General features: G+C 37.7%; 2 protein-coding genes across 2 annotated transcripts; both read right to left on the bottom strand.

The window, feature by feature from the left end:
* Window positions 1-2,792: 2,792 nt before the first annotated feature.
* Window positions 2,793-3,095, bottom strand: LOC131694665 (histone H4-like). The gene has a single exon (XM_058983144.1). It carries the CDS (start codon window positions 3,093-3,095, stop codon window positions 2,793-2,795), a length of 303 nt encoding a protein of 100 aa, XP_058839127.1.
* Window positions 3,096-13,685: 10,590 nt separating this feature from the next.
* LOC131694664 (histone H4-like) lies at window positions 13,686-13,988 on the bottom strand. Its single transcript, XM_058983143.1, has one exon. It carries the CDS (start codon window positions 13,986-13,988, stop codon window positions 13,686-13,688), a length of 303 nt encoding a protein of 100 aa, XP_058839126.1.
* Window positions 13,989-13,999: the final 11 nt, after the last annotated feature.

Consider the following 13,999-nt stretch of genomic DNA (forward strand, 5'->3'; position numbering starts at 1 on the left):
GTACGATCTTTCCCCTTTCGCAGCTCACGCCGAATGAGCACACTTTTCATCAAGCTGTTCCTATTTATTGACTTTACAATGCAGATGGAAGGACGTCCTTTTGTTCGATAAATGAAAATATTTTCATCATTCGTTTTGGTGTAGCTTTCGCTTAGTGGTAGAGTTGCCACATTCACTGATTTTTTTGGAAGGATTTGCAAAAACCTTCGGGTTTGTAGATTAGAAAAACATTTTCTGATTCACTGGTAAAAGTATAGAATTACCAAGCGCAAACTTAATACTAGTTAATAAAAGAAACTTTCTAATTAAATTCTTTTTCCATTTTGCCTTCGTCCTAATAAGGACGGTTTGTGGATAACTATGTTGATTCAAGACGGGAATCTTTTAAAACAATTCAAACCTTGCAGACGATTGTTTTTACTGCGTACATCCGTACGATCTTTCCCCTTTTGCAGCTCACGCCGAATGAGCACACTTTTCATCAAGCTGTTCCTATTTATTGACTTTACAATGCAGATGGAAGGACGTCCTTTTGTTCGATAAATGAAAATATTTTCATCATTCGTTTTGGTGTAGCTTTCGCTTAGTGGCAGAGTTGCCAGATTCACTGATTTTCTTGGATTTGCAAAAACCTTCGGGTTTGTAGATTGGAAAAACATTTTCTTATGATTCACTGGTAAAAGTACAGAATTACCAAGCGCAAACTTAATACTAGTTAATAAAAGAAACTTTCTAATTAAATTCTTTTTCCATTTTGCCTTTGTCCTAATAAGGACGGTTTGTGGATAACTATGTTGATTCAAGACGGGAATCTTTTAAAACAATTCAAACCTTGCCGACGATTGTTTTTACTGCGTACATCCGTACGATCTTTCCCCTTTCGCAGCTCACACCGAATGAGCACGATTTTCATCATGGTGTTCCTATTTATTGACTTTACAATGCAGATGGAAGGACGTCCTTTTGTTCGATAAATGAAAATATTTTCATCATTCGTTTTGGTGTAGCTTTCGCTTAGTGGTAGAGTCAGGGTGGCCAGACCTACCGATTTATCGGTAGTCCTACCGATTTTGGTCTTCCCTACCGATTCACAGACGACCAAGGTAAAACTACCGATATTTTGTTATTCCTACCGAAAACTACCGATTTTTATTGATTGTGGACACATCCAACATTCATTTTTTGGGTTGGATTTGGTCTGAGATCTGTGTTGTCAGTATTTTACAATTCTATGTCAATACTACGTTTTTGGGACAACAACCCGGCCTACCGATAACTACCGATAAACTTTTAGTGACCCTACCGATATTAAGGAATTCTATTTGGCCACCCTGGGTAGAGTTGCCACATTCACTGATTTTTTTGGAAGGATTTGCAAAAACCTTCGGGTTTGTAAATTAGAAAAACATTTTCTTATGATTCACTGGTAAAAGTACAGAATTACCAAGCGCAAATTTAATACCAGTTAATAAAAGAAACTTTCTAATTGAATTCTTTTTCCATTTTGTATTCGTCCTAATAAGGACGGTTTGTAGATAACTATGTTGATACAAGACGGGAATCTTTTAAAACAATTCAAACCTTGCCGACGATTGTTTTTACTGCGTACATCCATACGATCTTTCCCCTTTCGCAGCTCACACCGAATGAGTACGCTTTGCAGCCTTCGATGTTTTGGTGGCATTTTTAGTGGCAGTTACTACCGCCTTTTCAGTGACTGCGTTTCTTAGCCTTTGGCTTTTTGGACTTCTCACCGCCACCACCTCTACCAACGTTTTTCTTCTTCTCTCCGATGGTAGCTGATTTGATTGGTCGTCCGATGCAGCTTCTCACGACCACGCACGTCTGTTATGCACTGCGTCTTACACACGTCTGGCTTTGAGAAAAGCTGCGACACCCCTATTTATAGGTTTTATCATTAATGTTGATTTCATTTAAAGTAGTTTTACTATTTAAACAAATTTTATACCAAATTTTATATAGCAAAGAACGTATCGGTAGCAAGCATTGAACGTTTTCCTTCCGATTTATGAAACAAGATTGGCAATCCGTTTTGTAGAAGAAAAGTTAATAAGGTTCAAAATGTACGTAACGCTTTCGCTAATATGCACTACTATCGCTTTCTCGCTCGTTCTCGTGGCGTGCATGAGCCTTTCCTTTCCGTCCGACTTCTAATGGCTTAACCAAAATTAATATCCCGGCTTTCCCCCACCAACTGCTCTCGTCAAGCAACCCAATACGAATAATCATAGGAACAAACATGTAGTGGACCTTTATATAAACTTTTCATTATTTTATTGTTCATTCGCTGCACCATTTTGACGGCTCTGTGCGGGATGGGCTGAAAATTTTCACTTTTCCGAGTCGTTTTCGAAAGATTTTTCAAAACACTATTTTTCCGTTGATAATGAATATCCTACATATTCCAAAATTTAATACAACATTGGTACAAATATTTTCGACAAAATGCCGAAGAAATTGATTAAATCCATTCAGTACAACAAAAGATATAAGCGTTCAAAATCTTACATCATTTTTCTTCCGAAATTTTGAAAAGGGGCCCCTATATTGAAAGGTAAGTCGTTAGTCACGACAAAAAAGGGAAACCCAGCGACTGAGCGCGTTGTCGTAACACTGGTCTCTCGCATATCAATCAAAATCGCACACTAAACAGTACGCCCCTGCAACATGAATGAAAATATGAAGGATACATTTCAAACTAATTCTTTTTTCTAAACATTTGGTGGCCCTGAAAAGGGCCTTTTGTGTTGTCGTGAACGTCGTGGTAGGGCTTAACCACCAAAACCGTACAATGTGCGTCCCTGGCGTTTAAGCGCATAGACGACATCCATCGCAGTGACGGTCTTCCGTTTGGCATGTTCAGTGTACGTCACAGCGTCCCGGATAACGTTTTCCAGAAAAATCTTCAGCACACCACGGGTTTCCTCGTATATCAAACCGGAGATTCGCTTCACTCCTCCACGTCGAGCCAGACGACGAATGGCGGGTTTGGTGATGCCCTGGATATTGTCACGAAGCACCTTGCGGTGCCGCTTAGCGCCTCCCTTGCCGAGCCCTTTGCCACGGCCAGTCATCTTCTTGGTTGTTGTAGGTAATAGCTTAGTAGGCTAGCGCAGCACACCTGCAGCAGCGAGATTCCAATACCGAATGTTGCAATTCGGCCCATTGAGTAGCGCTTTTATACTGATGCACACACATTCTCAGTCGCCGCCGCCTAGGTAGATTACCATTTTGCTATCTATATGCTTACTCGTGATGTGTTGGTTTGAAGGGGAAATAGCGCGAACACGAAGTTCACTGTTGCCACTGTTTTAGTAGCTTGGGATTGCCGAAATCTGCTTTATCCGGACTAATGCTGACATGGTAGCATTTTCCCTGGAAAACGATTGCCCGGAAATTGATTCTCCTGAAAAAGAAAGAAAGAAAAAGTAAATCGAAAAACAAACGGGTTTTTTTTTTTTAACTTATAAAGATTTTCTATACATCCGTCTACATGGTACGTTATATTGGCTTCTATGGTACTTAAATATCGATATCTGATACTGATCTATGATGGAACAAATTGTTACTGATGAACAAACTATTTCTGTTTGATATTCTTCTACTGTTGGAATTTTATTGATTTCTAGGCGATTTTTTTTGCTCATACATAGTTTTTCTTTTTAGGAATATTTTTTTGCAAATCTAATGAAAAGCTGAAAAAATCAAGTCTGGCAACACTGGCTCCGGAATGGAAATGGTGGGGGAAGTATAGTAGCCGAATCGAACCGTATACAGAACGAAAAGGCACATGGCACGTACACGAGCGAGACAGGCGATATAGTAGTGTTTATTCGCGACTATAAAAAAAGATGGGTGGGTAATGTCTAGGACATAACCGGAGTGTCGTGACTACTCGTTTGACTTGTAATTCAAATCGAATGATACTCAATGAAATATGTGGGAATGTTTCAAGTTATTCTTTATAATAATTATGGTGGTTCTGAAAAGAACCTTTGTTGTTGGCGTCTGCGTTGATAGGGGATGCGCTGGATTCTAAGCTCGTTGAGACATTCATTCATGAAATGAACAATTTTCTTGCTTTGAAATATCAATGTTAAAATCTCTCGAAACAGCCATCGGAATCTTTTCCGTACAGAAATGAACACGCTTAGCGAAAAACTAGGGGCGGGTAATGTCCGGGACATAACCGTGATGCTCATATTCTTAAAATTCTGCTTGTATCTCCTTCAAATGGCTAAATTTTGCGCATTAAGTTCGATTCACCGGGCTCAGCGAAATTTTCCTGGGGATCCCGTTCGTTAGTATATTCAGCAAAACAATTTTATTACCGAGTTCTCCGCGTTGAATACAGGTCAATAATTTCATATAATGATTTCAACATGCAGACAATGTACATGTATGACAGGTGGGAGCGTTCTGAAGTGGTTTTAGTGGAGGTAACAACATAAAATTATGTATTGGACATTTTACAATGATTCTCCTTAACCCTGCACAACCACGTGGTTGGCAGCAGAGGGTTAAGTGGTTTGGAAGAGATGACAGTTAATATATGATAACTAAAAATATAAAATTGTTCTATAAATTGCAAAGTTATTGCCGCGTTGACCTGAAAATTTGTCATTTCATTCATAAAGGAACAAGCATTGAAATTATGTCAATTTATGCTTTGCAAGATTTGAAATAGCTTCGAAGTGTGGTCACGACACCCCTGTTATGTCATATACATTACCAACCCATCTTTTTCCATTTTGCCTTTGTCCTAATAAGGACGGTTTGTGGATAACTATGTTGATTCAAGACGGGAATCTTTTAAAACAAATCAAACCTTGCCGACGATTGTTTTTACTGCGTACATCCGTACGATCTTTCCCCTTTCGCAGCTCACACCGAATGAGCACGATTTTCATCATGGTGTTCCTATTTATTGACTTTACAATGCAGATGGAAGGACGTCCTTTTGTTCGATAAATGAAAATATTTTCATCATTTGTTTTGATGTAGCTTTCGCTTAGTGGTAGAGTTGCCACATTCACTGATTTTTTTGGAAGGATTTGCAAAAACCTTCGGGTTTGTAGATTAGAAAAACATTTTCTGATTCACTGGTAAAAGTACAGAATTACCAAGCGCAAACTTAATACTAGTTAATAAAAGAAACTTTCTAATTAAATTCTTTTTCCATTTTGCCTTTGTCCTAATAAGGACGGTTTGTGGATAACTATGTTGATTCAAGACGGGAATCTTTTAAAACAATTCAAACCTTGCAGACGATTGTTTTCACTGCGTACATCCGTACGATCTTTCCCCTTTCGCAGCTCACGCCGAATGAGCACACTTTTCATCAAGCTGTTCCTATTTATTGACTTTACAATGCAGATGGAAGGACGTCCTTTTGTTCGATAAATGAAAATATTTTCATCATTCGTTTTGGTGTAGCTTTCGCTTAGTGGTAGAGTTGCCACATTCACTGATTTTTTGGAAGGATTTGCAAAAACCTTCGGGTTTGTAGATTAGAAAAACATTTTCTGATTCACTGGTAAAAGTACAGAATTACCAAGCGCAAACTTAATACTAGTTAATAAAAGAAACTTTCTAATTAAATTCTTTTTCCATTTTGCCTTCGTCCTAATAAGGACGGTTTGTGGATAACTATGTTGATTCAAGACGGGAATCTTTTAAAACAATTCAAACCTTGCAGACGATTGTTTTTACTGCGTACATCCGTACGATCTTTCCCCTTTCGCAGCTCACGCCGAATGAGCACACTTTTCATCAAGCTGTTCCTATTTATTGACTTTACAATGCAGATGGAAGGACGTCCTTTTGTTCGATAAATGAAAATATTTTCATCATTCGTTTTGGTGTAGCTTTCGCTTAGTGGCAGAGTTGCCAGATTCACTGATTTTCTTGGATTTGCAAAAACCTTCGGGTTTGTAGATTGGAAAAACATTTTCTTATGATTCACTGGTAAAAGTACAGAATTACCAAGCGCAAACTTAATACTAGTTAATAAAAGAAACTTTCTAATTAAATTCTTTTTCCATTTTGCCTTTGTCCTAATAAGGACGGTTTGTGGATAACTATGTTGATTCAAGACGGGAATCTTTTAAAACAATGCAAACCTTGCAGACGATTGTTTTTACTGCGTACATCCGTACGATCTTTCCCCTTTCGCAGCTCACGCCGAATGAGCACGATTTTCATCATGGTGTTCCTATTTATTGACTTTACAATGCAGATGGAAGGACGTCCTTTTGTTCGATAAATGAAAATATTTTCATCATTCGTTTTGGTGTAGCTTTCGCTTAGTGGTAGAGTTGCCACATTCACTGATTTTTTTGGAAGGATTTGCAAAAACCTTCGGGTTTGTAAATTAGAAAAACATTTTCTTATGATTCACTGGTAAAAGTACAGAATTACCAAGCGCAAACTTAATACCAGTTAATAAAAGAAACTTTCTAATTGAATTCTTTTTCCATTTTGTATTCGTCCTAATAAGGACGGTTTGTAGATAACTATGTTGATACAAGACGGGAATCTTTTAAAACAATTCAAACCTTGCAGACGATTGTTTTCACTGCGTACATCCGTACGATCTTTCCCCTTTCGCAGCTCACGCCGAATGAGCACACTTTTCATCAAGCTGTTCCTATTTATTGACTTTACAATGCAGATGGAAGGACGTCCTTTTGTTCGATAAATGAAAATATTTTCATCATTCGTTTTGGTGTAGCTTTCGCTTAGTGGTAGAGTTGCCACATTCACTGATTTTTTGGAAGGATTTGCAAAAACCTTCGGGTTTGTAGATTAGAAAAACATTTTCTGATTCACTGGTAAAAGTACAGAATTACCAAGCGCAAACTTAATACTAGTTAATAAAAGAAACTTTCTAATTAAATTCTTTTTCCATTTTGCCTTCGTCCTAATAAGGACGGTTTGTGGATAACTATGTTGATTCAAGACGGGAATCTTTTAAAACAATTCAAACCTTGCAGACGATTGTTTTTACTGCGTACATCCGTACGATCTTTCCCCTTTCGCAGCTCACGCCGAATGAGCACACTTTTCATCAAGCTGTTCCTATTTATTGACTTTACAATGCAGATGGAAGGACGTCCTTTTGTTCGATAAATGAAAATATTTTCATCATTCGTTTTGGTGTAGCTTTCGCTTAGTGGCAGAGTTGCCAGATTCACTGATTTTCTTGGATTTGCAAAAACCTTCGGGTTTGTAGATTGGAAAAACATTTTCTTATGATTCACTGGTAAAAGTACAGAATTACCAAGCGCAAACTTAATACTAGTTAATAAAAGAAACTTTCTAATTAAATTCTTTTTCCATTTTGCCTTTGTCCTAATAAGGACGGTTTGTGGATAACTATGTTGATTCAAGACGGGAATCTTTTAAAACAATTCAAACCTTGCCGACGATTGTTTTTACTGCGTACATCCGTACGATCTTTCCCCTTTCGCAGCTCACACCGAATGAGCACGATTTTCATCAAGCTGTTCCTATTTATTGACTTTACAATGCAGATGGAAGGACGTCCTTTTGTTCGATAAATGAAAATATTTTCATCATTCGTGGCAGAGTTGCCAGATTCACTGATTTTCTTGGAAGGATTTGCAAAAACCTTCGGGTTTGTAAATTGGAAAAACATTTTCTTATGATTCACTGGTAAAAGTACAGAATTACCAAGCGCAAACTTAATACTAGTTAATAAAAGAAACTTTCTAATTAAATTCTTTTTCCATTTTGCCTTCGTCCTAATAAGGACGGTTTGTGGATAACTATGTTGATTCAAGACGGGAATCTTTTAAAACAATTCAAACCTTGCAGACGATTGTTTTTACTGCGTACATCCGTACGATCTTTCCCCTTTCGCAGCTCACGCCGAATGAGCACACTTTTCATCAAGCTGTTCCTATTTATTGACTTTACAATGCAGATGGAAGGACGTCCTTTTGTTCGATAAATGAAAATATTTTCATCATTCGTTTTGGTGTAGCTTTCGCTTAGTGGCAGAGTTGCCAGATTCACTGATTTTCTTGGATTTGCAAAAACCTTCGGGTTTGTAGATTGGAAAAACATTTTCTTATGATTCACTGGTAAAAGTACAGAATTACCAAGCGCAAACTTAATACTAGTTAATAAAAGAAACTTTCTAATTAAATTCTTTTTCCATTTTGCCTTTGTCCTAATAAGGACGGTTTGTGGATAACTATGTTGATTCAAGACGGGAATCTTTTAAAACAATTCAAACCTTGCCGACGATTGTTTTTACTGCGTACATCCGTACGATCTTTCCCCTTTCGCAGCTCACACCGAATGAGCACGATTTTCATCATGGTGTTCCTATTTATTGACTTTACAATGCAGATGGAAGGACGTCCTTTTGTTCGATAAATGAAAATATTTTCATCATTCGTTTTGGTGTAGCTTTCGCTTAGTGGTAGAGTTGCCACATTCACTGATTTTTTTGGAAGGATTTGCAAAAACCTTCGGGTTTGTAAATTAGAAAAACATTTTCTTATGATTCACTGGTAAAAGTACAGAATTACCAAGCGCAAACTTAATACCAGTTAATAAAAGAAACTTTCTAATTGAATTCTTTTTCCATTTTGTATTCGTCCTAATAAGGACGGTTTGTAGATAACTATGTTGATACAAGACGGGAATCTTTTAAAACAATTCAAACCTTGCCGACGATTGTTTTTACTGCGTACATCCATACGATCTTTCCCCTTTCGCAGCTCACACCGAATGAGCACGATTTTCATCATGGTGTTCCTATTTATTGACTTTACAATGCAGATGGAAGGACGTCCTTTTGTTCGATAAATGAAAATATTTTCATCATTCGTTTTGGTGTAGCTTTCGCTTAGTGGTAGAGTTGCCACATTCACTGATTTTTTTGGAAGGATTTGCAAAAACCTTCGGGTTTGTAGATTAGAAAAACATTTTCTGATTCACTGGTAAAAGTACAGAATTACCAAGCGCAAACTTAATACTAGTTATTAAAAGAAACTTTCTAATTAAATTCTTTTTCCATTTTGCCTTTGTCCTAATAAGGACGGTTTGTGGATAACTATGTTGATTCAAGACGGGAATCTTTTAAAACAATTCAAACCTTGCAGACGATTGTTTTTACTGCGTACATCCGTACGATCTTTCCCCTTTCGCAGCTCACGCCGAATGAGCACGATTTTCATCATGGTGTTCCTATTTATTGACTTTACAATGCAGATGGAAGGACGTCCTTTTGTTCGATAAATGAAAATATTTTCATCATTCGTTTTGGTGTAGCTTTCGCTTAGTGGTAGAGTTGCCACATTCACTGATTTTTTTGGAAGGATTTGCAAAAACCTTCGGGTTTGTAAATTAGAAAAACATTTTCTTATGATTCACTGGTAAAAGTACAGAATTACCAAGCGCAAACTTAATACCAGTTAATAAAAGAAACTTTCTAATTGAATTCTTTTTCCATTTTGTATTCGTCCTAATAAGGACGGTTTGTAGATAACTATGTTGATACAAGACGGGAATCTTTTAAAACAATTCAAACCTTGCAGACGATTGTTTTCACTGCGTACATCCGTACGATCTTTCCCCTTTCGCAGCTCACGCCGAATGAGCACACTTTTCATCAAGCTGTTCCTATTTATTGACTTTACAATGCAGATGGAAGGACGTCCTTTTGTTCGATAAATGAAAATATTTTCATCATTCGTTTTGGTGTAGCTTTCGCTTAGTGGTAGAGTTGCCACATTCACTGATTTTTTGGAAGGATTTGCAAAAACCTTCGGGTTTGTAGATTAGAAAAACATTTTCTGATTCACTGGTAAAAGTACAGAATTACCAAGCGCAAACTTAATACTAGTTAATAAAAGAAACTTTCTAATTAAATTCTTTTTCCATTTTGCCTTCGTCCTAATAAGGACGGTTTGTGGATAACTATGTTGATTCAAGACGGGAATCTTTTAAAACAATTCAAACCTTGCAGACGATTGTTTTTACTGCGTACATCCGTACGATCTTTCCCCTTTCGCAGCTCACGCCGAATGAGCACACTTTTCATCAAGCTGTTCCTATTTATTGACTTTACAATGCAGATGGAAGGACGTCCTTTTGTTCGATAAATGAAAATATTTTCATCATTCGTTTTGGTGTAGCTTTCGCTTAGTGGCAGAGTTGCCAGATTCACTGATTTTCTTGGATTTGCAAAAACCTTCGGGTTTGTAGATTGGAAAAACATTTTCTTATGATTCACTGGTAAAAGTACAGAATTACCAAGCGCAAACTTAATACTAGTTAATAAAAGAAACTTTCTAATTAAATTCTTTTTCCATTTTGCCTTTGTCCTAATAAGGACGGTTTGTGGATAACTATGTTGATTCAAGACGGGAATCTTTTAAAACAATTCAAACCTTGCCGACGATTGTTTTTACTGCGTACATCCGTACGATCTTTCCCCTTTCGCAGCTCACACCGAATGAGCACGATTTTCATCAAGCTGTTCCTATTTATTGACTTTACAATGCAGATGGAAGGACGTCCTTTTGTTCGATAAATGAAAATATTTTCATCATTCGTGGCAGAGTTGCCAGATTCACTGATTTTCTTGGAAGGATTTGCAAAAACCTTCGGGTTTGTAGATTGGAAAAACATTTTCTTATGATTCACTGGTAAAAGTACAGAATTACCAAGCGCAAACTTAATACTAGTTAATAAAAGAAACTTTCTAATTAAATTCTTTTTCCATTTTGCCTTTGTCCTAATAAGGACGGTTTGTGGATAACTATGTTGATTCAAGACGGGAATCTTTTAAAAAAATTCAAACCTTGCAGACGATTGTTTTTACTGCGTACATCCGTACGATCTTTCCCCTTTCGCAGCTCACGCCGAATGAGCACACTTTTCATCAAGCTGTTCCTATTTATTGACTTTACAATGCAGATGGAAGGACGTCCTTTTGTTCGATAAATGAAAATATTTTCATCATTCGTTTTGGTGTAGCTTTCGCTTAGTGGTAGAGTTGCCACATTCACTGATTTTTTTGGAAGGATTTGCAAAAACCTTCGGGTTTGTAGATTAGAAAAACATTTTCTGATTCACTGGTAAAAGTATAGAATTACCAAGCGCAAACTTAATACTAGTTAATAAAAGAAACTTTCTAATTAAATTCTTTTTCCATTTTGCCTTCGTCCTAATAAGGACGGTTTGTGGATAACTATGTTGATTCAAGACGGGAATCTTTTAAAACAATTCAAACCTTGCAGACGATTGTTTTTACTGCGTACATCCGTACGATCTTTCCCCTTTTGCAGCTCACGCCGAATGAGCACACTTTTCATCAAGCTGTTCCTATTTATTGACTTTACAATGCAGATGGAAGGACGTCCTTTTGTTCGATAAATGAAAATATTTTCATCATTCGTTTTGGTGTAGCTTTCGCTTAGTGGCAGAGTTGCCAGATTCACTGATTTTCTTGGATTTGCAAAAACCTTCGGGTTTGTAGATTGGAAAAACATTTTCTTATGATTCACTGGTAAAAGTACAGAATTACCAAGCGCAAACTTAATACTAGTTAATAAAAGAAACTTTCTAATTAAATTCTTTTTCCATTTTGCCTTTGTCCTAATAAGGACGGTTTGTGGATAACTATGTTGATTCAAGACGGGAATCTTTTAAAACAATTCAAACCTTGCCGACGATTGTTTTTACTGCGTACATCCGTACGATCTTTCCCCTTTCGCAGCTCACACCGAATGAGCACGATTTTCATCATGGTGTTCCTATTTATTGACTTTACAATGCAGATGGAAGGACGTCCTTTTGTTCGATAAATGAAAATATTTTCATCATTCGTTTTGGTGTAGCTTTCGCTTAGTGGTAGAGTCAGGGTGGCCAGACCTACCGATTTATCGGTAGTCCTACCGATTTTGGTCTTCCCTACCGATTCACAGACGACCAAGGTAAAACTACCGATATTTTGTTATTCCTACCGAAAACTACCGATTTTTATTGATTGTGGACACATCCAACATTCATTTTTTGGGTTGGATTTGGTCTGAGATCTGTGTTGTCAGTATTTTACAATTCTATGTCAATACTACGTTTTTGGGACAACAACCCGGCCTACCGATAACTACCGATAAACTTTTAGTGACCCTACCGATATTAAGGAATTCTATTTGGCCACCCTGGGTAGAGTTGCCACATTCACTGATTTTTTTGGAAGGATTTGCAAAAACCTTCGGGTTTGTAAATTAGAAAAACATTTTCTTATGATTCACTGGTAAAAGTACAGAATTACCAAGCGCAAATTTAATACCAGTTAATAAAAGAAACTTTCTAATTGAATTCTTTTTCCATTTTGTATTCGTCCTAATAAGGACGGTTTGTAGATAACTATGTTGATACAAGACGGGAATCTTTTAAAACAATTCAAACCTTGCCGACGATTGTTTTTACTGCGTACATCCATACGATCTTTCCCCTTTCGCAGCTCACACCGAATGAGTACGCTTTGCAGCCTTCGATGTTTTGGTGGCATTTTTAGTGGCAGTTACTACCGCCTTTTCAGTGACTGCGTTTCTTAGCCTTTGGCTTTTTGGACTTCTCACCGCCACCACCTCTACCAACGTTTTTCTTCTTCTCTCCGATGGTAGCTGATTTGATTGGTCGTCCGATGCAGCTTCTCACGACTACGCACGTCTGTTATGCACTGCGTCTTACACACGTCTGGCTTTGAGAAAAGCTGCGACACCCCTATTTATAGGTTTTATCATTAATGTTGATTTCATTTAAAGTAGTTTTACTATTTAAACAAATTTTATACCAAATTTTATATAGCAAAGAACGTATCGGTAGCAAGCATTGAACGTTTTCCTTCCGATTTATGAAACAAGATTGGCAATCCGTTTTGTAGAAGAAAAGTTAATAAGGTTCAAAATGTACGTAACGCTTTCGCTAATATGCACTACTATCGCTTTCTCGCTCGTTCTCGTGGCGTGCATGAGCCTTTCCTTTCCGTCCGACTTCTAATGGCTTAACCAAAATTAATATCCCGGCTTTCCCCCACCAACTGCTCTCGTCAAGCAACCCAATACGAATAATCATAGGAACAAACATGTAGTGGACCTTTATATAAACTTTTCATTATTTTATTGTTCATTCGCTGCACCATTTTGACGGCTCTGTGCGGGATGGGCTGAAAATTTTCACTTTTCCGAGTCGTTTTCGAAAGATTTTTCAAAACACTATTTTTCCGTTGATAATGAATATCCTACATATTCCAAAATTTAATACAACATTGGTACAAATATTTTCGACAAAATGCCGAAGAAATTGATTAAATCCATTCAGTACAACAAAAGATATAAGCGTTCAAAATCTTACATCATTTTTCTTCCGAAATTTTGAAAAGGGGCCCCTATATTGAAAGGTAAGTCGTTAGTCACGACAAAAAAGGGAAACCCAGCGACTGAGCGCGTTGTCGTAACACTGGTCTCTCGCATATCAATCAAAATCGCACACTAAACAGTACGCCCCTGCAACATGAATGAAAATATGAAGGATACATTTCAAACTAATTCTTTTTTCTAAACATTTGGTGGCCCTGAAAAGGGCCTTTTGTGTTGTCGTGAACGTCGTGGTAGGGCTTAACCACCAAAACCGTACAATGTGCGTCCCTGGCGTTTAAGCGCATAGACGACATCCATCGCAGTGACGGTCTTCCGTTTGGCATGTTCAGTGTACGTCACAGCGTCCCGGATAACGTTTTCCAGAAAAATCTTCAGCACACCACGGGTTTCCTCGTATATCAAACCGGAGATTCGCTTCACTCCTCCACGTCGAGCCAGACGACGAATGGCGGGTTTGGTGATGCCCTGGATATTGTCACGAAGCACCTTGCGGTGCCGCTTAGCGCCTCCCTTGCCGAGCCCTTTGCCACGGCCAGTCATCTTCTTGGTTG

The sequence above is a fragment of the Topomyia yanbarensis genome, unplaced genomic scaffold (assembly GCF_030247195.1).
Source record: "Topomyia yanbarensis strain Yona2022 unplaced genomic scaffold, ASM3024719v1 HiC_scaffold_12, whole genome shotgun sequence".
Taxonomy (NCBI): Eukaryota; Metazoa; Arthropoda; class Insecta; order Diptera; family Culicidae; genus Topomyia; species Topomyia yanbarensis.